The 27,789-nt window shown below is 57.8% G+C and overlaps 1 protein-coding gene across 1 annotated transcript; it reads left to right on the top strand.

The window, feature by feature from the left end:
• Positions 1-664: 664 nt before the first annotated feature.
• ALDH4A1 (aldehyde dehydrogenase 4 family member A1) lies at positions 665-27,614 on the top strand. The gene is made up of 15 exons (XM_046020702.1): positions 665-884; positions 10,116-10,212; positions 10,836-10,928; positions 13,194-13,241; positions 14,032-14,187; positions 15,555-15,704; positions 15,780-15,854; positions 16,843-17,030; positions 19,288-19,361; positions 21,603-21,799; positions 21,970-22,017; positions 22,801-22,953; positions 23,658-23,779; positions 24,612-24,730; positions 25,345-27,614. The coding sequence occupies exons 1-15, from the start codon at positions 823-825 to the stop codon at positions 25,455-25,457; spliced, it is 1,695 nt and encodes a 564-aa protein (XP_045876658.1). The 5' UTR covers positions 665-822; the 3' UTR covers positions 25,458-27,614.
• Positions 27,615-27,789: the final 175 nt, after the last annotated feature.

The following is a 27,789-nucleotide window of genomic DNA, read 5'->3' on the forward strand; positions in this document are numbered from 1 at the left end:
GACCTGCCTCTCTTCCAACTGTTCTTCTTCACGAGGTCTGGGGTTTTGAAGGAAAAGCTAAGCATGGACCGGCTGGGTTTTCTCTCTCACTGGTGCTAGCTGGCCAGGAAGCAGGCCGATTTATCTAAGCGCCAGGCCGGGAGGTGCGGGGTGGGTGGGTGCCCACCAGGCGGAAGCTGGAGGCAGGGTCTGTAGGCTTATCCCAGGGGCTGCAGCCCTCTGGGTGGAGGCAAGGGGCTGGCCGCGGTGTGGCCCCGCGGGGTCCAAGAGTCTGATGGCCACCCGGCCAAGGGGAGACCGAACCGTCAGGCCGGGATGGTCACGGCACCTGACTCACCGACCAGCCCTCCTTCCGCGGCCCCTTACACTTGTCCTATTCCGGCTCTCTCATTGGCTCTTTCCGCCCCTCCCGGGAGAAGGCTGCAGCAGGACCGCCCACCCGATTGGCCCACAGTCTTCGGTGTGTCATTCTGATTGGTCGAGGGGGCTCACGCCCCCTCTCCCCGTGGGCGGCTGGGCCATACCATAAAAGACGAGGGGGAAGCGTGTAAATGCCAAAGCGTCCCTTTTGGGCTGCCTTGTCCTGGTTCGCACACTTGCGTCTCCAGTGCCTTCTAATCAGAGTGATCGCATTACCAAGAGGAAACCAAGAGGCATTTCGGGTGAATCCGATGCGGAAGACGGGCCCGTGATCCGCTAACTCCCTCCCGCCAAGGTCGTGCGCTCCGGGCGGGGCTCCGCCTTCTGGCCGCGCCCGGGGCTCAAGGTCTGTGAGCAACCCGGGGGCTCACCGTGCGCGAACAGTTCCGCTGCGAGTTCGAGATGCAGTCGCTCCAGCCAGTGCTCCGCCGTGCTCTGCTGGCCCGCCCCTGGAGGGAACCCGGGTGAGTGCGTCCCGGGTCTGCGGCGGGCGGGAGGGGGGTGCCTGGGGCCCCTCCCTGCCAGATCCCCGCGGCGATCGCGAGGGCTCCCCACGCCGGGGGTTGCCTCCTCTACCCCTCTGCCCCTCACCCAGGCCTTCCTCCCGCTGCGACCCACCCCCCGGTCTCTTCCGCGAGGTGGACCACTCCTGGCTCCCACGCTCGGAAAGTCACCTTCTTCGCGCTCGTCTTCCTCCTAGCAGGGAACCCAGCGACAGAGTGCATCTCGATTTTTTGCACAGCGCTTCTCAGCCCCCGACCCTCGGTCTCACATTCAAGACTCGCCTCTGGGAATCCCCGAGTCTCCCGTCCCCTTTCTACCGGGACTCCTCTTTCCTCTTCTCCTTTTTCCAAATTAAGTGCTGGGTAGAAAAGGGACCCTTCCTCCCGGTAGTGGAAGAGTAATGCTTAGGGAGTGCTTGTAATGGGCCGGACGCTGGGCTAAGGTGCTTGATGCGTGCCTCACTGTGATCGCTGAGGGAGAGACTCTGCACGGGAAGTGCATGGAGCAGTGCCTGGCCCTTAGTACCCAGTTATTATTAGGCAGATAGTCGTTTATCACTCTCTTTTAAACTGTGCGGGAGATATTCCGAATTACAGGTGGAGAAGCCAAGTGTAGTTTTGGGGTAGATCAGACCTGCAAATGCCCTAGCGGTGGGGTTGGGTTCCTGGACCCTTGCCCACTCAGTGACATGTTTTTTTTTTTTTTTTTTTTTAAGATTTTATTTATTTATTTGACAGAGAGAGTTGAAAGAGATCACAAGTAGGCAGAAAGGCAGGCAGAGAGAGAGAGGGAAGCAGGGTCCCCAGTGAGCAGGGAGCCCGATGTGGGACTCGATCCCAGGACCCTGAGATCATGATCTGAGCCAAAGGCAGAGGCTTAACCCACTGAGCCACCCAGGTGCCCCTCAGTGACATGTTCTTAGAGCTCCTCTGCGCTAGTTGGAAGGTGGAGGGACGTAGGCAGGACACAGACTCTGTTCCAGAGAGGCTTAGTCTGACAGGCAGGTATTTCTGTGGGCCTCTCTTTCAGGGCTGGGCAGCCTCTGCCCCCAGTTTGAGTTTTGTTTGCCTGACCCCTGGGACTGTGACCAACTCTGTCTCCCTGCTGAGCTATGCCTTTTCTGAGTTAATCAGTTTCCTAAGGGATGGTGGGGGGGGGGCGCCCTGGGCATGGGTCAGTTTCAACACTTCTGAGTGTCCTTTGTGGGTGGGGACTTGAAAGGTAAGGGCGCAGGAAGAGCACATGGGGGAGAAGGACTTCTCTCCCAAGCCAAGGCTGGGGACCACACTTGCCATATCTTTCAGGGCAATCTCTTTTGCAAGCTTCTCCCTGGACTCAGACATCACCCTCCGCCCCCACCCCCACCCCCGACCATGGGGGAGGAAGACCATAAGTTCATGTATTTACTGAGCACCTACTATGTACCATGTGCTAAACCGTGGAAGAGAGGGGTACCCAGGGCACTTACACGTGGGTGGGGACTTCTGGAGAGTTTTCCATTTAATGGTGGAGGGGAGAGAGCTTAGCCATGAAAATCTATAATACCTGGTAGAAAGCAATCCATATTCTAGAAAAAAAAAAAAAAGCTTGCGATAGCAGTAACATCTATCAAGCGATCAAGAACCATAGACCTGGCAGTGTGCTAGTAAGCACTGTATTATCCCTGTTTTTACAGATGGGAAACTGATCTGCCAGTTAAGACCAATGGAGAGCTAAAATCGCAGTCAGACTCCTGCTTCGTGCTCTTAATTACAGAGCCTTGGGAGTGGAGCTAAAGCATTTTGCAACCCGATCTGAAGGCTCAGGTTACCTCTGGCCCAGAGCCCGAGACAGGGTTTCTCAACCTTGGCACTGTTAACATTTTGAGCTGGGTAACCCTGTGTGTAAGGGGCTGTCCTGGGCCTTGGAGAATGTTCGGCAGCTTTCCTGGCCTCTGCCCACGAGACGCCACGAACACTCCACAGTTGGGACCATCCATATAGGAATGTCAGACACTGCCCAACGTCTCTGAGACCAAAATTGCTCCTAGAGGACAGCCGTTGTTCTAGAAAAACAGGTCTGATGTTAGGCCATATTTTGTTTATTCAACTAATATTTAGGATGCTCCTGGGCCATTTGTGGAGAAACAGTTTTAGAACATGTTTAATAGTATCTCATCTCTCCATGTCCTGTTCATAGAACTAATGCTGAGGAAAAACCACCTCTTTTGAGGAACCTGGTGTGGGTGATGATGTTCATAGTGTTTCCCTTTTTGCCTGGAGTGCCAGGAATCTCAACTGATTTTTTTTTTCTAAGATTTTATTTATTGATTTGACAGAGAGAGATCACAAGTAGGCAGACAGGCAGGCAGAGAGAGAGAGAGGAGGAAGCAGGCTTCCCACCAAGCAGAGAGCTGGATGTGGGACTCGATCCCAGGACACTGGGATCATGACCTGAGCCAAAGGCAGAGGCTTAACCCACTGAACCACCCAGGCGCCCCACTCAACTGATTTTTTAAAGAACACTTTTTTTTTTTTTTTTTTGCGGGGGAGGTGGTGGTGCCTGGGTGGTTCAGTCATTAAACATCTGCTGTCATTCAGATCATGATCCCGGGGTCCTGGGCTTGAGCCCCTGTGTGGGGCTCCCTGCTCAGTGGGAAGCCTGCTTTTTCCCTCTCCCGGGCTCCCCCTGCTTGTGTTCCCTCTTTCCCTGTCTCTCTCTGTCAAATAAAATCTTAAAAAAAAAAAAAAAAAAAAAAAACCTTTGCCCCCCAATTTTATTTATTTATTTATTAAAGGGGTGGGGGAGATACAGAGGGAGAGAGAATTTTTTTTAAAGATTTTATTTATTAACTGGGGGGAGGGTGGGGGGAGATCACGACCTGAGCTAAAGAGCTTAACAGACTGAGCCGCCCAGGCGTCCCAAGAAGTGAGAACCTCAAGCAGGCTCCACCTTACAACCCTGAGATCATGACCTAGGCTGAAATCAAGAGTTGGACAATTCACCTAGCCTGAGCTACCCAGGCACCCCTAAAAATACTCTTAATCATGCATTCCCCTCCCCTTTTTAAAAGATTTATTTATTTAGAGAGAGAATGCACGAGCACATGGATGATTGGTGGGGAGGGGGAGAGAGAATCCCAAGCAGGCTCCGTGCCCAGTGCGGGGCTCGATCTCAAAGCCGAGATCAAGAGTTTGGTGCTTAACCAACTGAGCCACCCAGGCACCCCCATGCGTTTTCTTTTTATTTAATTAACGTGTGTCCATTGGAAAAAGTGCAGATAAAGCAAAAAACATGAAAATGACCTAGAATCTCACCACACGGAGGTAACCACTGTCCTCACTTCGATTAATATCCTTTTAACTTTCCACAAATATGTACGCTAAAAAAAAAACCCCAACAGTATAATGATGGGCTCATCTGCAAACACTTTTTGGTAGTTTACTTTTATTTCGTAGACTTGTCCATTTTACTATCTCCGTGGCCTCGTACCTTTTAATGACTTGGATTATTTTACTGAGCTTCTTAGCAGCCTGTGATAGTTTTATAGGCATTACTGTTCCCCATTTCGTGGATTAAACAACTAAAGCCCTTGAAAATTAAGGAAAACTTGTCTAAGGCTTTAAGCTAGTAAACACCAGGTCCCCAGTTGACTGCCTCCTGTTTCTCTGGGCCCTGACCTGGTTTTTTCTCTATTTCATTGACTTTATCGGAAGTTATCCTCAGTTATGTCTCTGCACATTCTTGTTGGAAAGAACCAAGATATATATTTATATTTATGTATAAATTTAATGAGTAAAAGAAGTCGCCCAGGCACATCGTAGGTTTATATGAATCGCGAATTTTTCTCTATTACTTTTGTACCAGATGCTGCTGGGTGCCAGGGGTCCCCCCACCATTAGAGGGTGGGTGGGCTGGAATTGGCTACCGTCCTGCCCCCTGCAAGAATCCTGGGTCACTCCTCGCAGCCCACCTCCCTGCTTCGTTTGCAGCATTTTGGAACTCCCCAACACATGTCCCAGGCTGCCTGCCCCTGGAATGGGCGCAGACTGTGCTGGGCAGGGGGCAGGGGGCTGGCCCATCCTGTCACTCCCTGGACATAGACTCTGCTCTCAGTCCTCCTAGCAGAGCCCGGGCAGTGCCTCTCGCCTGGAATGTTCTCCCCTGCCCCGTTGGTGAGCCCACACCCAGCGCTTTGTGGCCTTGGTGGTGTGGCTCTCCTTTGGCCCTTCATTGTCCTGTCTGTATAATGGGGAGAATCCCATCCACCGCGGAGCTGAAGGGTTAGAGATGGTGTGACAAGGGCTCATTATGTAACTAGTGGCGCGAAGTGGTCCCAATATTGGCTTCAGAGTTTGACGGAACCCCCACTTGGGCTGCGGTTGTCCCTGGTGCTCCCTGAGCCCCTGCCTCTGGTACCCTCCCCTGGCCTGGCACGTAGTAGGTGCTGGGTGCTTGCTGTTGGAATGGGACAGAGGACAGCGTGGGGTGGAGATTCTGGCCGCACTCTTAGCAGCTCTGTGGCCCTGGACAGGCTCTTCAGCCTCCTTCCTGCCTCATTTTCCCAGGCGATAAAGACAGTTGTAGCCATCTCCTAGGATTGCCTTGAGAGGAGATGAGTTCATACACACAAACCACTTCGAAGAGTATCTGCTCCTGGACAATGTTGCTTTTTTTTTCTTCTTTAATTTAACTCCGTTATTGGACAGAGGGGTAAAGCATAAGCAGGGGGAGCAGAGGGAGAGGGAGAAGCAGGTTCCCTGCTGAGCAGAGAGCCCGACTTGGGGTTCGATCCCAGGACCCTAACTAAGGTCATGACCTGAGCCCAAGGCAGTTGCTTAACGGACAGAGCCACGCAGGTGCCCCAACAATGTTGCTCTGAGTATTGTTTTGATCCTTCTCCCCAGCCATGGGCTGTCCCGAGTGATCACCCTGGACCAGGAAGATTTAGACACGAGGGTCCCAGCCAGCACAGGGATGATGGAGGCAGGTGTGGAGCTCGGGTGCCCCCGGTGCCTTCCCATTGTCCTCACTAATGACGCCGAGGCAGAACCCTTTCTGTTGGGGTTGACCCTGCTCACCCCCCCGGGGGAGGCAGATACCTGCCCACCTTGGGGGTTTCCTACCCTGCTCTCACCTTTCCTTTCCTGGCACGGAGTAGCAGCGCCCATGAACAGCAAACCACCGCCCTCCTCTCTCGTGAGCGGGGAAATGCTGGGAAGGAGGAGACACGAGCTGGGTGGAGAGGAGGACGAGCCCGTCCCCTCGGCCCTGCTGCTTGGTTGGGTCTCTGACAGGCGGCAGGTGCTTCTGCCCTGTGAGAGAGGAAGCCCTGGGTTCGGGTGCTGCTCTGGGGCGGGGAGCCGTGCCCTGGAGCTGTGTGTGAGCATCAGAATCCTGGAAGTCGGTTTTCTCATCTGTAATAGTAATCAATAATAGTAATAGTAATCCAGGCCCGTTTCTCTGCATTCGTAGCTGGATTCGGGAGATAATCACTTGTGTGTCTTGCCAGGCCTGTTGTAAGCACTTAATACGTATTCCTTGATATTTCTGGGGCAATAAAGTTCTGGGGCAATAAAGCTTGGCCTGGATCTGCCTGGGCCCCCAGCACTTTCTCTCTGCTCACCGCCCCTTATCTTGACGATAAGGAGGATTGGCCTTATCAGGTCACAGATAACAGCTGGGAAAGTCTGGAAGCTGAATGAAGCAAGGGTAGTTTCCTTTCTCCTCCTCTCCTTGTGCTTGACACCCTGACCCCAGGCACTAGGGACCTGCATCCAGCCCCAGGTGTTAGCAGAAGAGCACTGGCCTGGGAGTCCAGTCCCGGGGGCCTGGTATCGTTCCAACAACACTTTGGGTGTTCATTGTTTTTATCTGCCCCCCTCTTTTTTTTTTTCTTGATGAGTCTGATAAAAGGTTTATCAGGGTGTTCTTTGTTTTAAAAGGTATTTCTCCAGTGCTCCCGAGGGCCAGGTGGGGTGTCCGTGGGGGAGCGGCGGGGTCAGGGTCGGGGGTGGTGGCTGACGGCCTGGCCTGTTGGTGGTGCTATGACCAGAGCGTGGGCTCTGAGATGACCTGATACACGGCCCATCCAGGCGCCAGAGGGTGGCGTCTGCAGAGGAGGGGACTCCAGAAAGACCCCCGGTGGCCGGATTGCAGCAGACAAAGTGGGCACTGGGGAGGCTGATGGGAAATAGGCCTGGAGGCCTCAGGAAGGGTTCCGGGTTTTTTGTTGGAGAAGAGATGAGAAGCCACTGGGTAGGCAGGTTTCACTGGTGGTATCCAAGCTGTCTCTGTGCCCTTGAGATGTGTGATGAATGTCGCATGAGTAAGGAATGAGTCCTGCCTGGAAGGGCCTCGCAGACCCTCGAAGAGGCTGCAGGTTCTGTGAGTGATTCTTCTCTGCCTCTCCAGAGCCAAGGGAAGAGTGCTCATGCTCATTCCAGATGGCCCATGAGCCAAAACAAAAGGTGGTGGGGGGGTTTGGTTTTGTCAGGTGTCCTCGGGTTATTTTTGGCTTCAGATTTGACTCAGGCTCATCTCTGAATTCTGTTCCCCACATTCAGACTGATGAGCAGCTGGGCTGGGGCTTGGAGACTTTCCAGGCAGAGGGGAAGCCAGCAGGGAGTGTGATGATCCTGTGGTCACAGTGGGCCTCGGCCCTGGGGAAGGTAGAGAGAGAATGCAGGATTTCTGCTTCTGACACTGCCTGGAAGGGAACGGGGTTCCCTGGCAGCTGCTGCATTTTAGGCTGGGTGGAATGTGGTGCTAAGTTTATTCCAGCACTGTCTGGTGAGTGCCCAGGCCGGCCCAATTGTTGTGACCTGGGGGGTGTCTGAGAACCATTTTGCTCTTGAACACCTGGCCTGGTGCGGTAACATTCTGGGTGTGTGTTTGTATACATATGTATACATACATACGTACACATCTGTGAGACTCCTCTAAGACAGTATTCTTAGAAGTACAGAGCCCAAGGGGTGACGAAAGGCGAGCACTTTTAACCTCACAATGCCCCTGAAGGGCACACGGACTGCCCCCATTTTTCAGGTGGGGAATCTGAGACCTGCCGAGTTTCTCATAGTGGGCTGATGTCTCCGAGCCCGTGGGGGTTTTGGTCCCTTAGCTGTCTGCTAACGGAGCTGGGTTTTCTGCATGCCCGGCGAGCGGGGTCCAGGCTCCCAGCCCACACCCGTCCTCGGCGGGCCCCCTCCTGGCTATAGCTGATTGACTGCTTGCTGGTGGTGTGCTGCTGCTGGAAACTTCCAGAGGGCCCCTGGGGGTACACGCCACCCCCGCTTTCCTGACTGGTGTGGAGGCTCTGTTCCTCCCCCACTCGAGGTTGGGGGTTGCGGTGTGGACTTGAATTTACGGGATAAACCTGTAGCTTTGTGTGATTGTCTCCCCGGCTCTTGAGAGTAACCCAAGGGAAGGGCTGGTGGGAGGCTGGCCTAGCCCTGCATTTCTAGCCTGGGTTAGGGGATGGGTGGGGCCTAAGGAATGTGACCCGCCTCCTGGGATGGGGTGGGTGCTGCCCGGGAGGTGGGGTGGGGGAGGAGGGAGAAGGCCTACCTCACTTAGAGCTGTTAGGCAAAATCTTGGGCAACCCAGCCCTGCCCCCTTCCCTCCGGGACCGCCCAGGGACCTCTCAGCTCTTCCTGTCAGGCTTCCTGCTCTGGGCCTTTGTACTTGCTCTCCTTTGTGCCTAGAATGCTCTTCCCAGTTCTGAGATCCCAGATGGTGCTGGGAGAGGACACCTCCCCTGAGAGGCCCTCCCTGATCACCTTGGCTGGAGCAGCCCTGCCCTTCCCCTTACTTGTTCTCTCACACCCTGTCCTCACTGTGTTTTATTGCTTTGCGGTGGTCCGCGCTGGAGGTCAGCTGCTTGGGATGAGGGTAGTTGGAAGAAAGGCAGGTAGGAACCGGAGGGGCCCTCCCATCCTAGGAGGAAACCACCCTTAAAAGGATTTTACACCATCCTGATGGGGCCCTCCATCCTTTCCCACCCGTGATAGGTAGGTAGAGAGGAAACTGATTGAATGATAGGCTCAGGGAGTGTTAATCATATTGAAACCGCCACCCTGCCGGCAGGCGGGTAAAAACCTCTAGACTTAGAAACTGGTGGTAACCCTCTCAGTCCCCTCCCTCCTCCGGAGCTTTGTGTCATCTCTTTGCTATCGTGTCATTAACCTTGCTTGGCTGCCCTCACTGCTGGTGCACCTCCTCATTCTTCGAAGCAGCGTGTCCTAGAAGCCCGGGGCACCGAGGGGAAAGAAATTCTGCAGCCCATGCGGCCCAAGGCCTTGGTGTCACGGTCACTGCTCTGTCCCCCCTGTCTACGGCAGCGTCAGGCATAACAGATACCCAGGAACCTTCTAGAATGAAAGGAGGACCAGTCCTCGTGGCCCCTGCTTTCCTGTCCTTCTCCAGACCTTCCAGACTGGGTCCGTGAGCCTCCAGACCCCTTCTCAGGGAGAAGGAATAAAAAGTGCCCCCCCAGCACTCACTGCCCAAGTGACACAGAGGCCTGGAGGACCCACCCGTTAGTGAGGTTCTAAGGTTCAAGACCGAACAAAGTCTTCAGGATGACGAGTTCTTGCAACTCAGGACCGTGGCATCAGACCCTGAACCCCGACAGCCACCCTCCCCATGGCTGCAAGCTGAGTTCAGGGCACTCCTCCAAGGTCCTGGCCCACATCTTGGATGTTTCTGCCCACTGGGAGCTCAGCTCTTGGTGCCAGGGGAATCCCAGCCGGGTCCCATTCTGATGAGCTGAGCTCTGGAACAGGCTGCCTTCAGCCCAGAGAAAGAAGTCACTTGGGGCCTTTGGGGATAAGGGCTGCATGGTGGGGAAGGAACGGGAGAGTCCACTGTCTCTCCATGTGCAAAACACTTAGAAGTGGTTTTGTGTTGACTGAACTTAAGCTTCAAACGGCCTTGTGGGTTTGTAGGATGGTTCTCACTTAGTAGATATAGAAACCGGCCCAGACTAGGCAGGTTGCAGGCGCCTGAGGATGCACAGGGGCAGGTCTGGGCCTGGAACTTGGATTTTGGACCCCAGGGCTAGTTCTTGCCCCCCAGTTCTATATTTGCTCTTGATGTCAGGATTCTGGGCCAACCCAGAACATCCCCCTCCCTCACTGGAGATAGAGGGGCCGGGTCTGGTGGCGGCCACCACTGATCTGTCTGCCTCTGTTCCCCGCCTTGGACCCCAGGCTGTGGTGGAAACACACGTCGTCCTCCCCGAAAGTGGCCAACGAGCCGGTCTTGGCATTCACGCGGGGCAGCCCCGAGCGAGATGCACTACAAAAGGTAATGGCCAGTGGGGGCAGGGGCACGCAGTGGGAGTAGGGGGTGGCGTGAGGACAGCCTCCAGCAGCCCCCCCCAGGATGCCTCTCTGTGCCTACAGCCCTCACCCCCTGATGTGCCTGCCTCCAGCCTTGGAAGGAGACCAGATCAGGGATGGCCATGTGTCTGGAGGATGGGAGAGGCTGGAGGCAGCAAGGGGGGCGGGTGGCAAGCTGGGCCACTTTGGGGTCCGGACCACTTTTGGGGCTCTCTCCAGGTTAGGGGCAGTAAGCCCACAGACATTTGCTTTCTGCTTACAAACATTGTCCCATTGATTGTCAGCATTTTAAAAATCGTGAGATGTCATGTACATTTCAGATGCGGGGTTTTCTCTTCTGTTTATAATGCGAGGGCCCGGCAGCACTGACCTCCCCTCCGCCAGGACAGGAAGTGACGGTGGAGGGGGGCCGAGTCCTGCTACTGCCCTGAACAGAGCGGATGCTCTCTGGCCTCAGAGCCCGTCCCTTTGGTATTTCTGTTCCCGCCAGGTGGGGGGGACCTGTGTTTGCAGGCTCTGCCCCGGGGTTTTTAGGTGGGGCAGAGAGCGGGGAGGAAATACCCAACCCCCCAGTTGTCTCCTCTGCAGGCCTTGAAAGACCTGAAGGGCCGGACGGAAGCCGTTCCATGTGTGGTGGGGGACGAAGAGGTGTGGACATCAGATGTGCGGTACCAGGTGTCGGTGAGTCCTGTGGGCGGTGGGGCTCGGTTTCTCTCCGAACCTGGGGTCCCATGTCTCGGGCAGCAGATCACACGGGACTCTCTGCCCACAGAGTTTATAGTCTGTTCCCTGATCTTGAATTCTGTGCGCCGGTATAAAACTTCCAAAAGTAGTCTTAGGGGTCTTGTCATGAAAGATGCTGACTTCACACGAGTCAAGAGGGAGTTAAAACGGTGATAGCCCCTGGCTTTGCAATCTCTTTAGAAAGGTGGACCCATTGGCCACCTAGAGGGTAGGGAGAAAGGGCAGAATGCAGAATTGAAGATAATCCTTCCAGAGAATCAGTCTCCAAAGCCCTGCCCTCTATTTTGGAATTGCTGCTCTCCCGGAAGATAACCTCCTCGCAGGCGGGCCCCCAGGGCATGGGCCCGTTGTCCAGCGAGGTGTCGCCTCCTAGAAGCCCTCCAGCTGGAGCCACACTCCTTCTACAGACACATCTGAGAGGCCCCGCCCCATCTGCAGGGTCTCCTCTCTCCGTCCTTGCCACTTCTTTTTGAGGGAGGAAGAGCAGGGACTTAGCTGCCCATTTTGGAGATCAAGGGACAGGCTCAGAGACACTGAATGACCCAGCTAAGGCGGTACAGTTAGATCTGGAATAGGGATGATTAATCCTGGTTCTCCAGAACCACACCCCGTTGGTGTTGAGTCTGGTGCGTTTTCTGGAGAGGATTTGGAAGCGGCATAGTAATTCACAGTGCAGTGGGGTCGTCTCGCTGTGGCCCCCTGGTCACGGAACGAGAACCGCGGAGCCCTGGGTGCAGGAGACAGCCTGGACTTGCCTCGATGCCTCCTGGTGACCGCAGGGAAGCCAGCACGTCACTCACACTGGTCAGAGTGTTCTCGAAATAAATTCCAGCTGCACCTTGGGAGAAGTACAGCCCTTCCCCGTGGGGGACCTGGAGAGAAATTGCTCCCGAGGGCGTCAGAAGAACAAACACTGCCTGAGTCTCAGCTCATGCCTAGAGGCTGCCTTTTACACACTGTCACTCCATGCAGGCCAGAGCGCCCACTGCTGGGTCGGCGACCAGAGGGCACGACACCCGGAGCCCTGGGAGCACAGCCCTGGACCACGCAGGTCACCCGGCCCCTCAGTGCTGTGCCATCTGCCAGCTAGGATTCTGATAACCCTTTGGGCGGGCACTTCCATTCTCATGGCCTGTGGTGCCTCACTGACCTCTGGTTCCCACTTGGGAACTGGGGGGAACATGGGAGGCAGTGGCTGGGACGGGCTGCTGGCGTCCGGGAGGACCGGATACAGGTGACTCTGCTGGTGGTTGGAATGAGGGGCAAAGGGCCACTTCCTCCTGAACCCTAGACCAGCACCGCCCAATAGAACTTTCTGCAGTTCCGATGACCAGTATCTGCACGCTGTCTCACGACCGCGGCCATGGGCCATGCGTGGCCGTCCAGCCCGTGGAATGTGACAGGTGTGGCCGGGGAATGGGGTTGAGATGTCAGCAGGCACATGGCTTGTGGCTGCCGTGTTAGAAAGGAAAGCCGCCAACAGCCCGTTGGCAGACTGCTGTGGGGCAAAAGTGTTGAAGTGTGGTGGAAAGAAGGGAAATTTCTCCCTGTCTTGTTGCTCACGCTAGCGTCTGGCACTGCTGGGTTCTGTTTATAAATGTTTGCGGAGGGTCTTTTCGACGAGTATATCTGGGTCCCATGCCAGGGGCTAGAGAAGCGGTTGGTCTGTCCCCTAGGCACTCGGGGGGACGGCAGAAATCCTGAACGGTCCCACGCTTCCTGTGGGACCTCACAGGGGACAGTGCTCCTGTCCAGGAGCCTGAGCCCCCGCCGCGAGCCACACCTGCTCTGGTGGCGTTTTCACCTGTGAACCCACTTGGCCCTACTCCCCATGCTGTGGGGGGGGGGTCCCCATTTCCCACAGAGGGAGACGTGGAAAGGGGAACCCACTTTACTCCGGCCTCCAGCTAGTAGGTAGCAGAGTTGTCTCTCTGGCCACGAAGTCCACACTTTCCCTGAAAGACTGTGTGGTCCATGCCTTTCTCCGGGACCGTGAACCTTCCAGAGCAGGGATGGACTTACTCACCAAACCGCAGGTGCTCTGTAACCCTTAGTCAGAAAGACAGATGTGGGGATTAGAGGGGAGAGGGCGAGGGTGCTGAGAACTGTTGCCTGGAAGGTGAGCTCTGTGCCCGGCCGCGTCCCCACCTGTCCTGGCATCTCCCAGCTGGGCAGTGACCTCGCTCTCCTCTCATCTGGCAGCCCTTCAACCATGGACACAAGGTGGCCAAGTTCTGCTGTGCAGACAAGGTAAGACCCTGGCGACTTCGAGTTGGGGTGCTGGCCCTCTGTTGCCTTCCTGGCTGCTGGCCTGGAGGCGGGCCTCAGTGTCTGCTTCCCTCGGTGGCTGTGGTGGGTGGAGTCTTTCACAGCCCGGGGGCCGCCTGGGGTTCATTCGAGCCAAATGAGAGCCGCGTGGGCCGGGGCTGACATTCCCTGACATGCCTATGGCCGTGAGGCAGCCTGGTTTCCAAGGGGCGTAGATTCTGCAAGGCTGAGTCACGGACATTGGAAACACCAAGGATGGGAAGGTAGAGGGTTGGCATCATGGGGGGCAGTTGGAGGGGTTGGGGTGCCCTGTGGCAGGGGGTCTAGGAGCTGGCCTCATGGGGCAGCGAGGGCATGCTGGTGTCAGGTTGGAAGTCTCAGGCTATGGTTCTGTGCACCTGACCTTGAGGGCTGGAGGCTCTGGCTGGTGGGTTTGGGGGCCCTGGGAAGACAGTGAGGTCCTAAGGAGACCACAAGAGAAAGCAGAGCTAGCTTATCAGCTGAGGGACTTGCAGCCAAGTCCCTGGCATGCAGACCTTCCTGGCAGGTCCCTCAGACCTCCAGATGGCCGCAGGAAAGGCCCAGAGCCTAGGGTGGGCTGGCCGGTGGGACACTGTGTTTGCTACTGTGTATGTGGGACGGGGGGGGGGGGGGGGGGCTGAGGCTAAGGGAGCCATGGGTCCCTGCGTGGAGACCTCCAGTCTCCCTTGCCAGTTCCCCTGGGGCCCTTCCTGCTGTGGGAGACAGCCCTGAACCTATTCCTCTTCATTAGGGTGTACTCAACATGGCCATTGAGGCTGCGTTGGCCGCCAGGAAAGAGTGGGACCTGAAGCCCGTCGCAGACCGGGCCCAGATCTTCCTGAAGGCGGCAGACATGCTCAGCGGGCCGCGCCGGGCAGAGGTCCTTGCCAAGACCATGGTGGGACAGGTGAGGTGCCCATGGGCACAGTCGGGGTGGGGTGGGAGGCTGTGGTCACGCGCGATCCAATACAGTAGCCTTGAGCTGGGCTGCTTCTGTGCTGGAGACAGAGAGATGTTCCGAGACCCCGTGCAGCCTCTAGGCTTAGTCAGCCCTCTGCAGCCCTCTGACGGGCCTTTCTGACACCTCTAGCAGAGGCTCACACACCGCCGGGGTCTCTCTGTCCCTGACAGTCATGTCCAAGTCCTGTGCTCAGGGCCCTCTGTTTCTGGCCCACGTTCAGCTTGCTGGGTGCTCTGCCCGTGAGGTCACTAGTCTGGATTTAGCAAGATTTCCTGAACACCAGGCATCCCTTCTCCCTGCCTCTCCCCAGCGGCCCTGCCTGGCATGTTCCCTCTCTTCTCTGTCCTGTGAACTCTTCCTTCGAGCTCCTGCCCAGACATCACCTCCTCTGTGAGCCTTCCAGAATGTTCTCTGTCTGAAAGCATTCGTCCCGCTTCTGCGCTCCCGTAGCGTGCTGTTCGTTTGTCCGTTACAGCTCAGGTCCTGTTGGGTACAATGAGTTCCTGTGTGCGTATCACCTCTTAACAAGCTTTTGGGGGGAAGTAATGGAGTTAGCCGTTCTCCCTCTTCGCGGGCTCACAGCATGTCTTCCTGCCGTCCTAGGTCCTGAGGGATGTTTTCCGACTGCGTGCATGGGGAGCCAGGGAGAGGCAACAGCAGCTCCAAGTGGGGAAGGGAGCTTGGGGGGGAGAGGGTTAATATCACTGTCCCCAAGAGGAAGACTTAGGCTCCTGGGTAGCCCCCTCAGGCCAGGCTTTCCCCATCCTGTGCTGAGAGCCCCCTCTGCTGCACAGAGGTGGTATGACAGCTCCTTACTAGCTAAGGGTCTGTCTCCTGGTTCTCAGCAGCCTCTGTGGTGGTTGTGGGCTCCGCAGTGTCCCCAGTGAGCCACACACACTTGGTGGCCAGATTAAGGTGCCTTATTGGACTAAAGTCTCAGGAGCTTCTCGGAAGCGTGGTGACCTCACAGAGCTGGGCAGGGCGTCTTAGCTGCTGTGGTTCCAGGTCCCAAGCAGAGTGACTATTGCCAGTGACCGTGTGCCAAGGAGGGGCTGCCCTGATCCGGAGAAGCCCCGTTCTTGCAGCCCAGAGGTCTCCCCCGGACCCTCTGTCTGTCGGGAGGAACAGGCAGCGAAGGAAATGTTGGCCGCTGTCGGGCCTCCTGCTGCTTGTTCCAAGTGCTCCCAGTGAAGGCACCTGCTCCCCCAGGGGGGAACAGAGCCACCAGCACCGTGGGTGCACAGTCGGTGTTGGAAAAGGGGTGACAGGAGGCACATCGGTCGACGCTGACCCTCCGGCGGTCCTGTACGCAGGGGAAGACGGTGATACAGGCGGAGATCGACGCGGCGGCAGAGCTCATCGACTTCTTCCGGTTCAATGCCAAGTTTGCCATGGAGCTAGAGGGCCAGCAGCCCCTCAGCGTGCCGCCCAGCACCAACAGCGTCGTGTACCGGGGCCTGGAGGTACCCACAGGCGGTGGGGCGGGCAGGAACCTGCTGGAGGAGGCCAAGGTTCCTCACCACCTCCCTCTCCCCCAGGGCTTCGTGGCGGCCATCTCCCCCTTTAACTTCACGGCGATCGGCGGCAACCTGGCGGGGGCGCCGGCCTTGATGGTGAGACGATGACCTGGATGGTGAGATGGGGCTGGGCGGGTGGGCAGCTCTCCTCCCTGCCTTCGCAGACAGCAGTGGCCCAGCCCCAGCTGTGGGGAGACGCCCAGAAGGTGGAAGCCGTGCGGGCCCCTGGAAAGGCTTTGGGATCCGAGACTGATTTGGGAATCCCCAGGCAAGCCCCCTAACTTGTCTGAGATGGTTTCTTCCTCCTTAAAGTAGAAATCTAGTAGGAGAGCCCAGAGTACAGGGTTGTGGGGAACATGTGTGGGACACACACGTGGGACATGTCTGGCCTGGTACAGGCTTCAGGGAAGGTTGGCGGTGATGGCGTATCCCTTTCCATGCCTACTGGGTGCCCTACAAGTCACCTGTCAAGTCTAAGAAATGACCACACAGTAAAGATTCGGTCTTAGCTTCCAAGTCCCTGGCTCCCCTGCCCTTGTCAGGGAGAAGGTGATACGGTCATGCTCTTGGAGGGTCTGGGTGGCTCGTGGGGCAAAGGAGGAAGGCTGGCAGGTGGCAGGGGCCTGGGCCCCACATGGGGCAGCTGGCTGGTCTCGAGGCTGCTCCTGCCCAGGGCTGTCCTCATGCATCTGGCACGAGAGACGCACACACCCAGGTGCCCCCGTGTCCTCAGCCAGGACACGGGCGGAGACAGTTCTGTGAGCACTTGCCCACCACGCCCAGTGAGCACCCAGCAACGTGGAAACACCCAGAACAGACCTGCCCGAGGGGTGCTGGCAGGACCCGTCGGTACAGGCTTCCAGAAGAAGGGTACCTTGGCCAGAGTGAGGGAACAGTGGGGGCAGGGAGTGGTCTCACTGGCGAGGTTTTTTGGAACACCGTGCCCGACACCTGGAACCGTGGGGACATCTTGGCCTACCAGGGGGCCTGGTGGCTCCACGTGAGGGAGAGCCATGCTTCAGGATGGAGGGGCCGTTGGGTGGTGACCCCTGCCTTGTGAGTCATTGCCATGCCTCCCGGACAGGGCAATGTGGTCCTGTGGAAGCCCAGCGACACCGCCATGCTGGCCAGCTATGCCGTCTACCGCATCCTCCGGGAGGCGGGCCTGCCCCCCAACATCATCCAGTTTGTGCCCGCTGACGGACCCACGTTTGGCGACACGGTCACCAGCTCGGAGCACCTCTGCGGTATCAACTTCACGGGCAGCGTGCCGTAAGTCCCCGGGGCATGGCGGGCCGGGGGCATGGGGCCGTTCACCAGGTGATCTGGGAGCCGGAGGTCAGGCACAGATCATACCTACGGACTCGCTGTGTGGACTTGGGTGGCCCGCTTCACCTCTCTGAGCTTTCATTTCTTGACCTGTTCAAGAGGAACATGGTCCCTACCTCGCAAGGCGATTGTGAGGTTCCAGTGAATGATCAGAGAGGAAGAACGTCACGGGCTGGAAGCAGACTACAGGAGTTTGGTGGTGCTGATTTTGATGCCACCTCTGTGTCTGGGAAGGGAACAAGGGAGCTTGGAATGAATTGGAGGAAGCAGGAAGGCTTCTTGGAGGAGGTGGTATATAGGCAGAGGTGATAGCCAAGCAAAGAGGGGGTAGGGAGAGTGCTGTGGGAGAGGGAACAGCATGTGCAAGGCCTCAAGGCTAAAGCTCCCGTGCTCGGGGAGCCGGTGGTAGTTCCGTGGGGCTGGAGTGTGGGGTGCTGGGGTCGCGGGAAGCGTGGGCACAGGAAAGGTTCAATCGTTTATTTGGTAACGAGCAGGTATATACGTCCGGTGAACACGTGGGCAAGTCCTGATTCTCAGAGGGTTGAGTCCCATGACTGTAAGGCCCTGTGAGCCCGCAGAGGTGTCTAGACCTTATCCCAAAGGTGATTGGGAGCCACGGAAGGTTTTCCCCCAGGGTGTGCATGAAGCAGCTTCTTTTCAAGCAGAATCTGCAGGTGGTGGGTAGTAGCTCTGTAGCTGGACCTGGCAAGTGGCCTTGTCTTCTCTGACCCCTAACTGAGATGGACCAACCTCGTACAGTTGGGACGGCTTCATGCAGAAATCTTTCCGAGATTTCAGGCTGCTTTTGAGAACCTGCCGATCTGGGCCTGTGTGTCCATGGGGCACCCCTGGCTGGAGGTGTGGGGGTTTAGAGCTCTCCGATCCCTGCCAGCCTCAGCAGGCCCGGGGCCTCTGCATACATGGTCATTTTTTTCCTAGTCTGGCCCCGCTGGGGCCCTGCCTTTGCAGCCTCTGTCCCAGATGATGGTTCTAGCTTCTCTGTGCATAAGTCCCCAATGGCCAGAGCAGGACACCAGTGAGGAGGCCATCCCTGTCCAGGAGGGGACAGCAGAGGACTGAAACAGGGTAGGGATGGTGGGATTGGGTTCAGGTGAGCAGGTGGCAGGGAGGTGCGATTGTGTGTCCATGGGATTGGATCAGTGGATGCATGGGGGGGTCCGTGGGAAAGTCCAGGGGCTGGGCGGAGGGGCTTCTGGAAGGCGTGGGTGGACATGACAAGTCCCATGCTGGTCACTTTGAGTGTGGGGAGGTGCCCAAGGGTCACCAGAGTGGAGATGTCAGGGTCTGCACTAGGGGGTCCTTCCTGGTGATCCTGGGGACACCTGCAGTGGCTTTGTCTCCCTTGCCCGGCCTCAGGCCCTCCTACACCCCCCCCCCCTTCCCAGGCTTTGCCGGGCATGATGGCAGCATTAAAATTGCTGAGGAGGACTGTTTTCCAAAAAGGCCCCCTCTGCCAGCGTGGGCCCCACAGGTCCCTGCCTGTTAGCGGGCGGAGCAGGCCTGGCCCCCATTTGCCATGCTCTGATGAGCGACGGGTGTAAAGGTAGGAAAGTCATAAATTAGTATTAGCTACTGTGTTGCAGGCTGCCTGGTGATTAGCATTTTTATTGTTTTGTGGTGCTGAGGTTGGTCACACTTGGAGCTTGGGGAGGAGGTGGGGGCCTGCGCTCCGTCTCCCAGGACCCTCCTTGGTTTGGCCTCTGGAGCCGGGGCGCCGGGCTGGGGGCGCCACTCTCCGTGGCCGTGTCTGTCCCCCGCCGGGCACCTGCAGCGTGTCTGGCACTGACCGAGGCACTTGACTCCCGCTGGAGCCACCGCAGAGCAGCGCTGCCAGGTGGGAACGTTCTCTCCAGGTCCGCGAGGAGCGGCACCATTTGAGGTTGAGTGATGAGTGCGAGGTGTCTTGGCCATGAGTGTCGGAATCGGGGCCCCTGGCCTTGTCGGCCTCATCTTGCGGCCAAGCCTACCTTTGCTCCCCACCATGGGCCCCGAATGTAGTCTGCCAGCTGCCCCTGCCTACTCCGTTCCCCTGTCCAACCCTCACTCTGACCCCTGCCCCCACCTGCTGGGCTTTGGGGCCCCTTCCTCTAGTAGGGCCTTCTCCCCACTCCCCAGGACCCTCACTGTCCCAGGGGCCTGAGCCTCACTTCCTAATCCTTGCCCTGTCCTCCGCTTTCAGCACCTTCAAACACCTGTGGAAGCAGGTGGCCCAGAACCTGGACCGGTTCCGCACTTTCCCACGCCTGGCTGGAGGTGAGGGTCCCTCTCCCCGGTGCCCTCCCTGTGGCACCCGGGCACCCCTCCCTGACACATGAAGGAGGAAGACGTGATGCCCCCATGGCGGGGTTGGGGGGCAGCCCTGGAGGAGCTGAGCAGGGAGGGGCCTTAGGGGCGGAGCCTCAGCTCTGCTGGATCCTGGGGCCTGTGCCCTCGAATGTGCAGTTCATTCATTTGTCGTTCAGCAGATGAAACGCTAAGGAGCTAGTAGGCACTCTGGACACCAGGGGTGCTGTGAGGGCAAGAGACACAGAGCCAGCCCTCAGGAGCTCGTGTTCCATGCCGGCAGGTAGATCGTGGGCACACAGTGATGGGCAGAATCCACGGAGAGAGAGGCGGTGTGCAGAGTCCCTGGGGCTGGGTGTGGTGGCCAGAGGGGTGGTCCTCTTCAAGGAAGGAGCCTTTGAGCTGAGACCTGGACCGAGAGAGGAAGCCAGCCTCACAAAGATCTGGGGAGGCTGAGCTGTCTCGGGTCCCAGCGCCGTGCGGTAGAGCTTAGTACGGTGATGGGAAAGTGCTGTGTCCGTGCAGTCTGGGTGGGGCCCACGGGTGCCTGTCGAGCACTTGACAGGTGCCTGGTATGACCAAGGAAGTGAACGGCTTGTTCTGCTTCATTTAAATTAGTGTGAACGTAAATGGCTACGTGTGTCTGGCAGCGGCTACTTACTGAGATCAAGGCAGAGGGACCTGCTGGTTCGGAGACCAGGGAGTGGGAATGAGGCCAGTGTAGGTGGCATAGGAAGGCAGGGGGCCAGCAGGACAGGGGCCCGAGAGCTCAGTATGGCTGGAGCATACAGCAATACTACGAATGTTCCCACAAAGAAACACCTACATGGTTGAGGAGATTTCTGTGTTGAAGCAAAACAGAGTCCTTCTCTGCAGGACTTCTCAGAGCCTTTAAATGCTTTTAAAGGTATGATGTTTCTTTAGGAGTCAGGACTGATACGTGTTTCCCAGACTCTCTGGCTCACAGAACCCCATTTTTGTGGAGGTTCCCATGGACCAGGATTTTTTGGGGGAAAGGGTTGAGCCCTTGAAAGGGGGCTGTCCAGGGTCCCACAGCACAGCAGCCACAGAGCAGGGACTGGTGGTTCAGCATTCCTGCTCCAGTGGATGAAGTGGGGCCCACGGGGAAACTGGACCCACTCCTGAGCTGGTGGGCGCTCTGCTGGGGGTTCAAGGAAGGGTGGCATCTCACCCCAATCCACCCTTCACAAGGTGGGAACAGTGTGCTGGGTCTGGGTTTCTGTTCCCTGCCCCCTTCCTGCTGTGACCCAAGGAAGGGAGACCACCACTTCTCTGCCACCTCCCAGCCTCCAGACTTAATCTCTCTGTGTCTCATTTATTTTTTTAAGATTTTATTGATTTATTTGATAGACAGAGATCACAGGTAGGCAGAGAAGCAGGCAAAGAGAGAGGGGGAAGCAGGCTCCCTGCTGAGCAGAGAGCCCGATGCGGGCCTCGATCCCAGGACTCTGGGATCATGACCTGGACTGAAGGCAGAGGCTTGACCCACGGAGCCACCCAGGCACCCAGTTTTGTTTTTTTTTTTCCTTAAGTTTTTATTTAAGTAATTTCTGCGCCCAATGTGGGGCTCGACCTCATGACCCAGAGATCAAGAGTTGTGTACTCTTCCGGACTGAGCCAGCCAGGCACTCAATTTTTTTGTCTTTAAAATGGGGATAAGAGGGTTGCTGTGATGCTTTCCTGAGACAAAGCAGGAAGTGTTTTGAGCAGAGCTTGGCAGGTGATTCGTGCTTTGTGACTGGGAGCTGCTGGTCAGGGAACTGCTGGTCACTCCTGTTTCAGGGAGGGAGGAACCAGGGCCCAGGGGCTGAGAAAACGGGTGGGGGAGGGGGGTTTGGGTAGCTCCCATGAGTAGGGAAGAGGGACCAGCCCTGGAAGCCAGCGTGGAGTGGAGCCCTGCCCTCTCCTCTCACCGGCCTGGGGGTTGGGAAGGTGCCAAGAAAACTGTGTGTGCTTCTGGGAATGGATTGGCTCCTGCGAGGCTCGGATCCTGGTCCTTCTGCCTTGATGGTGGGCACACCCCTGCCCCAGCCTTGGTTCCCCAGCTGTGGGGTGGGAGATGGGTCTGGCTCCCTGGCTTCCGGGGCGCTGTCCAGCCATGACCCGGGGTTCGGCTGCACGCACCTGTGCCCAGGTGGGATGGCAGGCCGGCCGGGGAGCCAGCTCCCCTCACACCCCCCTCCTCTGCAGAGTGTGGCGGGAAGAACTTCCACTTCGTGCACCGCTCTGCCGACGTGGACAGCGTGGTGAGCGGGACCCTGCGCTCGGCCTTCGAGTATGGCGGCCAGAAGTGCTCGGCCTGCTCCCGCCTCTACGTGCCCAGGTCGCTGTGGCCACAGATCAAAGGGCGGCTGCTGGAGGAGCACGGCAGGATCAAAGTGGGCGACGTGAGTGGCGTCCTCCCTGCCGCAGCCCAGTGGGAGGTTGATGGGATTGGATGCTGGTGGGGGGTGGGGAGGCGGGGCTGGGGTGTGCAGAGAAGGGACTCCCTTTGTCTTGGGCCTATGGTGACTCACTCTGACTCACTCGAGCTCCTCTGGGGCCTCCCCTCCTCTAGCCAACAGAGGATTTTGGGACCTTCTTCTCAGCCGTGATCGATGCCAAGGTACGAGCAAGAAGCAGGTGTTCGGTGGGGGCAGACCCTGGCCCGGGTGGGAGAGGGAGGAGGAGATGTGGGGGCCTTGACAGGGGGTCACCCAGCCCCACGGCCTCAGGCAAGGCAGTCCGATGGCCGCACAGACGCCCGAACCCCGAGCTTTGAAACCTGCAGAAACATCCGTAAGCAGACAGCTTGCTCCCTGCGCGCCCTGCGGCCAGGTTCAGCCAGCCCCTGCTGAGTGCGGGTCCACACGTGTGCTCAGACAGACCTGTGGGACCACAGCCTGCGCCCACACACTTGGGTGCATGCGTGTCCACGAACACAGACGGGCTCGGTGCGTAGGAGGCACCTGGGTCAGCGGCCGAGCAGACACACCCACATACATGATACACTACACATGTGCATATGTGTGTTCACGTGTGTCCGTATGTATACAGATGGATGTCGTCTGCATTCATACATGTGTGTGTGTGTAACACGGGCGTGCCCATACACAGGTGCTTCAGCATGAAGACTCGTGGCCACGCCCATGTGTACACTCTTGTGTGTGTTGTGTTTCTGTAAGTGTAATTGTGGTCCACACACACACAGACACAGACACGCATGCTTGTCTGCCCTGGTTTCTGCCATGCCTCGGCTGGACCCTGGCTTGGCCCTCTCCCCATCCCCCCATGCCAGAATTTGGGCCCTTCAGGGACAGATGTGCTGGGGTGAGCGTGTTGGGGGCCCTGCTGCTGGGCACGGCCTCCTGGCCAGTCCGTGACCTCCCTTCCTCCCCACCTTCCGCAGTCCTTCAGCCGCATCAAGAAATGGCTGGAGCACGCCCGCTCCTCCCCCAGCCTCAGCATCCTGGCAGGGGGCAAGTGTGACGACTCCGTGGGCTACTTCGTGGAGCCCTGCATCGTTGAGAGCCAGGACCCTCAGGAACCCATCATGAAGGAAGTGAGTGGGGCAGGCAGCCGGGGGCACAGACCACAGTCTCTCCCCCGAGCTCAGCGCACGCGGGATCCTTGTGTGTGGCTTCCCGCTTGTGATGCTACCCAGATCCACAGCTGGAGTGTGAGGTTCTGGAAAGGGGGTGTCTCCCTCCCAGTGAGAACAGAGCCAGGCCTGGCTTTCTGGCCTCCTGACCCCAAATCCAGGGCTCTGTCTTTGATGCTACGGAGCCTGGCGGCGTCTTAGCACTTCCACGAGGCCACAGTCCCCATCTTAACTCTGGGCCGGCCACAGCTGGGCCCTGGACTGAGAGGAGAGGTGATATACCCATCTTACAGATGAGAAACTGAGGCTCCGAGGGGTGAAAGCACTTGCCCAGGATGTGGCCGTGCAGGGGCCAGAGGACAGTGGTATTGCCGGACTGCCTGTGCTGCGTCCTGCCAGGGTGTGGGTTTGGCTGGCGTGGGGAAGTATGGGACCTCCTGCCAGGTTGGGATGGGGTCGGCGGGGCAGGAACTGGTGTATTGCTCTCTGGAGGGAGCCCAGCAGCGGGAGGCACCTGGCCCTTCTTACAGGTGCTGAGCTGTGACCCGAGGCCGGGGAGACGGAGGAGAGGTGGAGACCAGAGCACGGGGACTGGGAGGCCTTGGGACTTGGGACTTGGGAGGCTCAGGTCCAGGGAGGGGTCTGATCCTGGGCTTCTGTGTCAGGAGATCTTCGGGCCCGTGCTGACCGTCTACGTCTACCCGGATGAAGAGTACAAGGAGACGTTGCGGCTGGTCGACAGCACCACCAGCTACGGCCTCACGGGGGCAGTGTTCGCCCAGGATAAGTGAGTGGCCACCGCCCTTCTGCTCTTGGCCTGGTGTCCTGCCCCATCCTGTCCCTCGACCATCCTCCTGGATGAGGATCCTAGTCCTAATGCCGTTCCTTCCCCTCACTTCAGTCCCAGCCGGCAAGCAGGCAGGCCTCCCAAGCACCGGGACATGGGCACCCGGGCTCTTTACTGAGATGCACATTCTGGGGTCCCATTTTGGCCACGGAAACTAGATCTCTAAGGGGTGGGGCCGTGGCATCCCAGCTTTTGACCAGCTCCCCTGGCCCCCACTCAGCAAGGTCATTGACCCATGCCGCAGAGCAGAAGAACGGATTGGGCCAGGGGACCCTGCTTATCCTGCCGAGGCTGCCTTTGAGCCTGGAGGCCATGATGCTAAACCCTTGGCTTTCCCTTCCTCCATGCCCTAGCTGCTGCCCCGTCTGCATCTGAGAGCGTGGAGATGAGATTGGGACCTGGGGGCAGCGGGGGTCTTGGGGGGTGTCTCCAGCTCCCCGGGGCAGAGGAGGGGACAGGAAAATGGGACCCAGATGGGCCACTCCCTGAGTGCCCGCAGCAGGACCCTCTCCTGCCCGTTCAGCTCCTGCGGCAGCCCTGTGAGGGAGGCGTGCTAACCACTTCCCAGAACAGGGGGGCTCAGAGGCTCTCAGACCCTGCCCGAGGGGTCTAGAGCCCCGTGGCTAGATCCCGTCATCTGGGCAGCTGGTATAGGCTGGGCTGGTCCCCGTCAGCTGGGAGCCACTGCGGGCTGGGCTGGCTGGTGGCGGTCAGACCTGGGGCGGGGGGGCAGGTGATCCGGCTCCCCTCTGACCGCTCTCCTGCCGTGCAGGGATGTTGTTCAGGAGGCCACAAAGTTGCTGAGGAACACAGCCGGCAATTTCTACATCAACGACAAGTCCACTGGCTCGGTGGTGGGCCAGCAGCCCTTTGGGGGGGCCCGAGCCTCTGGTGAGTGCGTCCCTCCTCTGCAAAGGGGGGGGGCGAGTTCTGTCAGGAGACTCTTCAGCCCTCACGTCAAGAGTGTTAAGAGTAATACAAACACTGTGGGCTGGAGCTAAGGAAGGCAGTTCTTCCCATTTGACAGAGGGGTAAACTGAGGCACCAGGAGGTGAAGCGACTTGCTCAAGGGCACCTGGCTGGGAAGTGGTGGAGCTGGCATTTTGGTTCCAGGACCCACGCCTTTTTACCACCATGCCCCAGGTCACTTCAGTGCAAGTCTGTTCTGTTTACAAATGGGGAAACTGAGGTTCAGAGTGGGGCGGTGGCTCACGCTAGATCCCAGCTGTCTTGGTGCAGAGCCAGGGCCAGGCCCAGAGCTCCTGACTCCCAGTGGAGTGCGTTCTTTACGGTACTCCCAGACACCCCCTTGCAGGCAGGGCATGGGTCCTGCCTCTCCTGGCCTCGCTCAGGAGCCCTGGCCTCGTGGACACGTTTAGTTTCTGCTGAGCTGCTTATTGCCATTGCTGGTGCCCGGTTAGTCGGTCAGATCTACCCACTCCCTTTCCCTTCTGCCTGGGGCTGCCGTATCTTTTCGGAGGCAAGCAGAGCTGTCTTTCCCACAGGAACCAATGACAAGCCAGGGGGGCCTCACTACGTGCTGCGCTGGACGTCGCCCCAGGTCATCAAGGAGACCCACGAACCCCTGGGGGATTGGCGCTACGCCTACATGCAGTGAGCCCCACCCAGTGCCTCTGCTGTCTGTCCACCTGTCTGTCCGGACAACCCATCTCAGAGCCCTCGCCCCGCTCCGGCCCCTTCGACCTGCTCCCCGTGGGACGGCCCCCTCTCCAGGGCCGAGACTGCCCCCTTGCCCCAACTGGGCTTTATCCTGGCCTGTCCCACACCCCTCAGGAGCAGGTGCCAGCTGATTTGAGACCTGCTGGAGGGGAACAGGGCTGCTGCCCCTTCTGTCACGGCTGTCCTGGAGATATTATCTGGCAGGTTCTCTGCCTGTCTTCTTTCTCTGCACTGTGCCCCAGTGGCTCGGGCACCTGGGGAATGGCAGTAGAGTGCCTTCCAGGATCCCTTAGGGACCAGGGGCAGCTCTGGGCTCCTTGGTGAACCTGAGCATCCACAGAGACTCCTGGCCTTGGCCTTGGCTCCTCCAGGGCTCCAGGATTAACTGTGATCCAGGGTGGCTGCAGGGCATGGGGCCACCAGCTTGCCTGACCCTCCCTGGTCTGGGCTGCCCACCTTCCTCCCCAGCGGTTGGCTCATGCCCACCTGGGCCAGCGGGTACCTGGGCCTGATCTGGTGCCTTAGACACCCCTGTGCCTTTGTCCAGGGTGCCCATGTTCTCTGGAGGCCCACAAGACTCCTGGCAGTCTCTGGTGTGTGTTTGGGCTCGGGGGGCTAGCAGAGGCTCTCTGTCGAGGTACAGGATTTGGTGGGCTTTCCTGTTTGGGCTGTGGTTTCATAAAACCCTGGGGGGCCTTCATGCCAACTCAGCTTGCCGTCGGCTCACGGCTCACCGCCCGTGTGCGCCCAGGGCTTCCTGCAGGAGCTTGGCCCCTGCCAGCTGTGGTAGAACAGGCCTGGGGAGACTGCTCCCATCTTCTCCCAGCCCCAAGAACTAGCCTTGGGTTCCCATCTAGCCCAGGCTGAGGATGGCCCTGTAGAACCTTCCCTCCCTGGCACGGAGGTGGCCCTATGTGGACTAGCCCCCAGGAGGCCCGTTCTTCGACAGAGCCAGGTGGGAGACACTCAGAATTGGATTGCATTGGGGGACATTGAATTGGATCGCAGGGGGCAGGGGACCGATAAGGGGTGACTTCAGAGGACAGTTTTTAAGGGCCCTGGTCCTTCGCTGAGGACAGCTGGCATGGGTGCCCTGTGGGACTGTCCCCCCAAGCACCGTGGTTGTACACTGTGGCCTGCAGTCTGGTGGGCATGCTGCTGGGACAGGGCGTAGTTCTGCTTCCTTCCAAGTTCCTCATGGCTGCTGGGAGAAGCCAGGGCCGTCACCTGGGGGGAGGTGCTGGAGATGGTCCTGGTTCCACGAATGTGACACTGTGAGGTGGCAGTGGGCTTCTCTCTGCAGACACCCTCATGAATGCTTGTTATTTAGATTACTGGTCTTTCTGGTGGGGGCTGGGGGGCCAGCTTCTCCAGACAAAGGCTGATGCGTGGGATGTATGTTGCTCCCGTGTCCTTGATGTCACGAGTGCGGGGGCCTCGGTGTGATGCAGGGAAGGGCGAGCACTGAGGTTTGGGAATGTGGACTGGAGGTACGAGAACTCTGGAGTCGGGTGGGTTCAAATCCCGGCTCTGCCTCCAGAAAATTGTGCAATTTCTCTGATCTGTCTGTTTCACTGTGAGCTGGGTAATAATACACGTACACACGTGCACACACGCACGCAGATTGTCGTGACGACTGAGTGAGTTAAGTCACGTAATTGTTTAGAACAATGACAAATACAGAATGAATGATTCAGCCATGTATACATTGTAACAGCCACTGTTAACCTTGTTGTGATGGTTAAAGTTTACGTGAAAACTGAGCTGGGCTATGGTGCCCAGGTATTTAGTTAAACATTATGCTGGATATTTCTGCTTTTTGGATGAGATTGACATTTAAATCAATGGACTCCTGGGTTAAAGCCCACTGTCCTCCATACTTTGGGTGGGCCTCGTCTAATCAGTTGAAGGCCTTCATAGAACAAAGACTGACCTCCTCCAAGCAAAAAGGAATTCTGCCATGGACAGCCTTTGAACTCAGCTGTGACTCTTCCCTGGGTGTTCAGCCCACTGGCCTGCTCTGCCGATTTTGTACTTACCAAGCCTCCAATACTGTGTTAGCAGTTTCCTTACGATAAGTCTATATTCTGTTCCATTTTCTCTGGGGGACTTTGTTTTTTTCACAGCATCTGGGTGGAGTACACGCTGCTGTGCTCCCATTTCACAGAAGAGCAAACGGGTGCAGGGGGGTGAAGGGACTTGCCAAGGGCTGTGGCCTATCGTGGGGACTCTGATTCCCAAACCCATTCCCTGTCCTCCTCCCAGATGTC

This window comes from Meles meles, chromosome 1 (genome assembly GCF_922984935.1).
Source record: "Meles meles chromosome 1, mMelMel3.1 paternal haplotype, whole genome shotgun sequence".
Classification (NCBI taxonomy): domain Eukaryota; kingdom Metazoa; phylum Chordata; class Mammalia; order Carnivora; family Mustelidae; genus Meles; species Meles meles.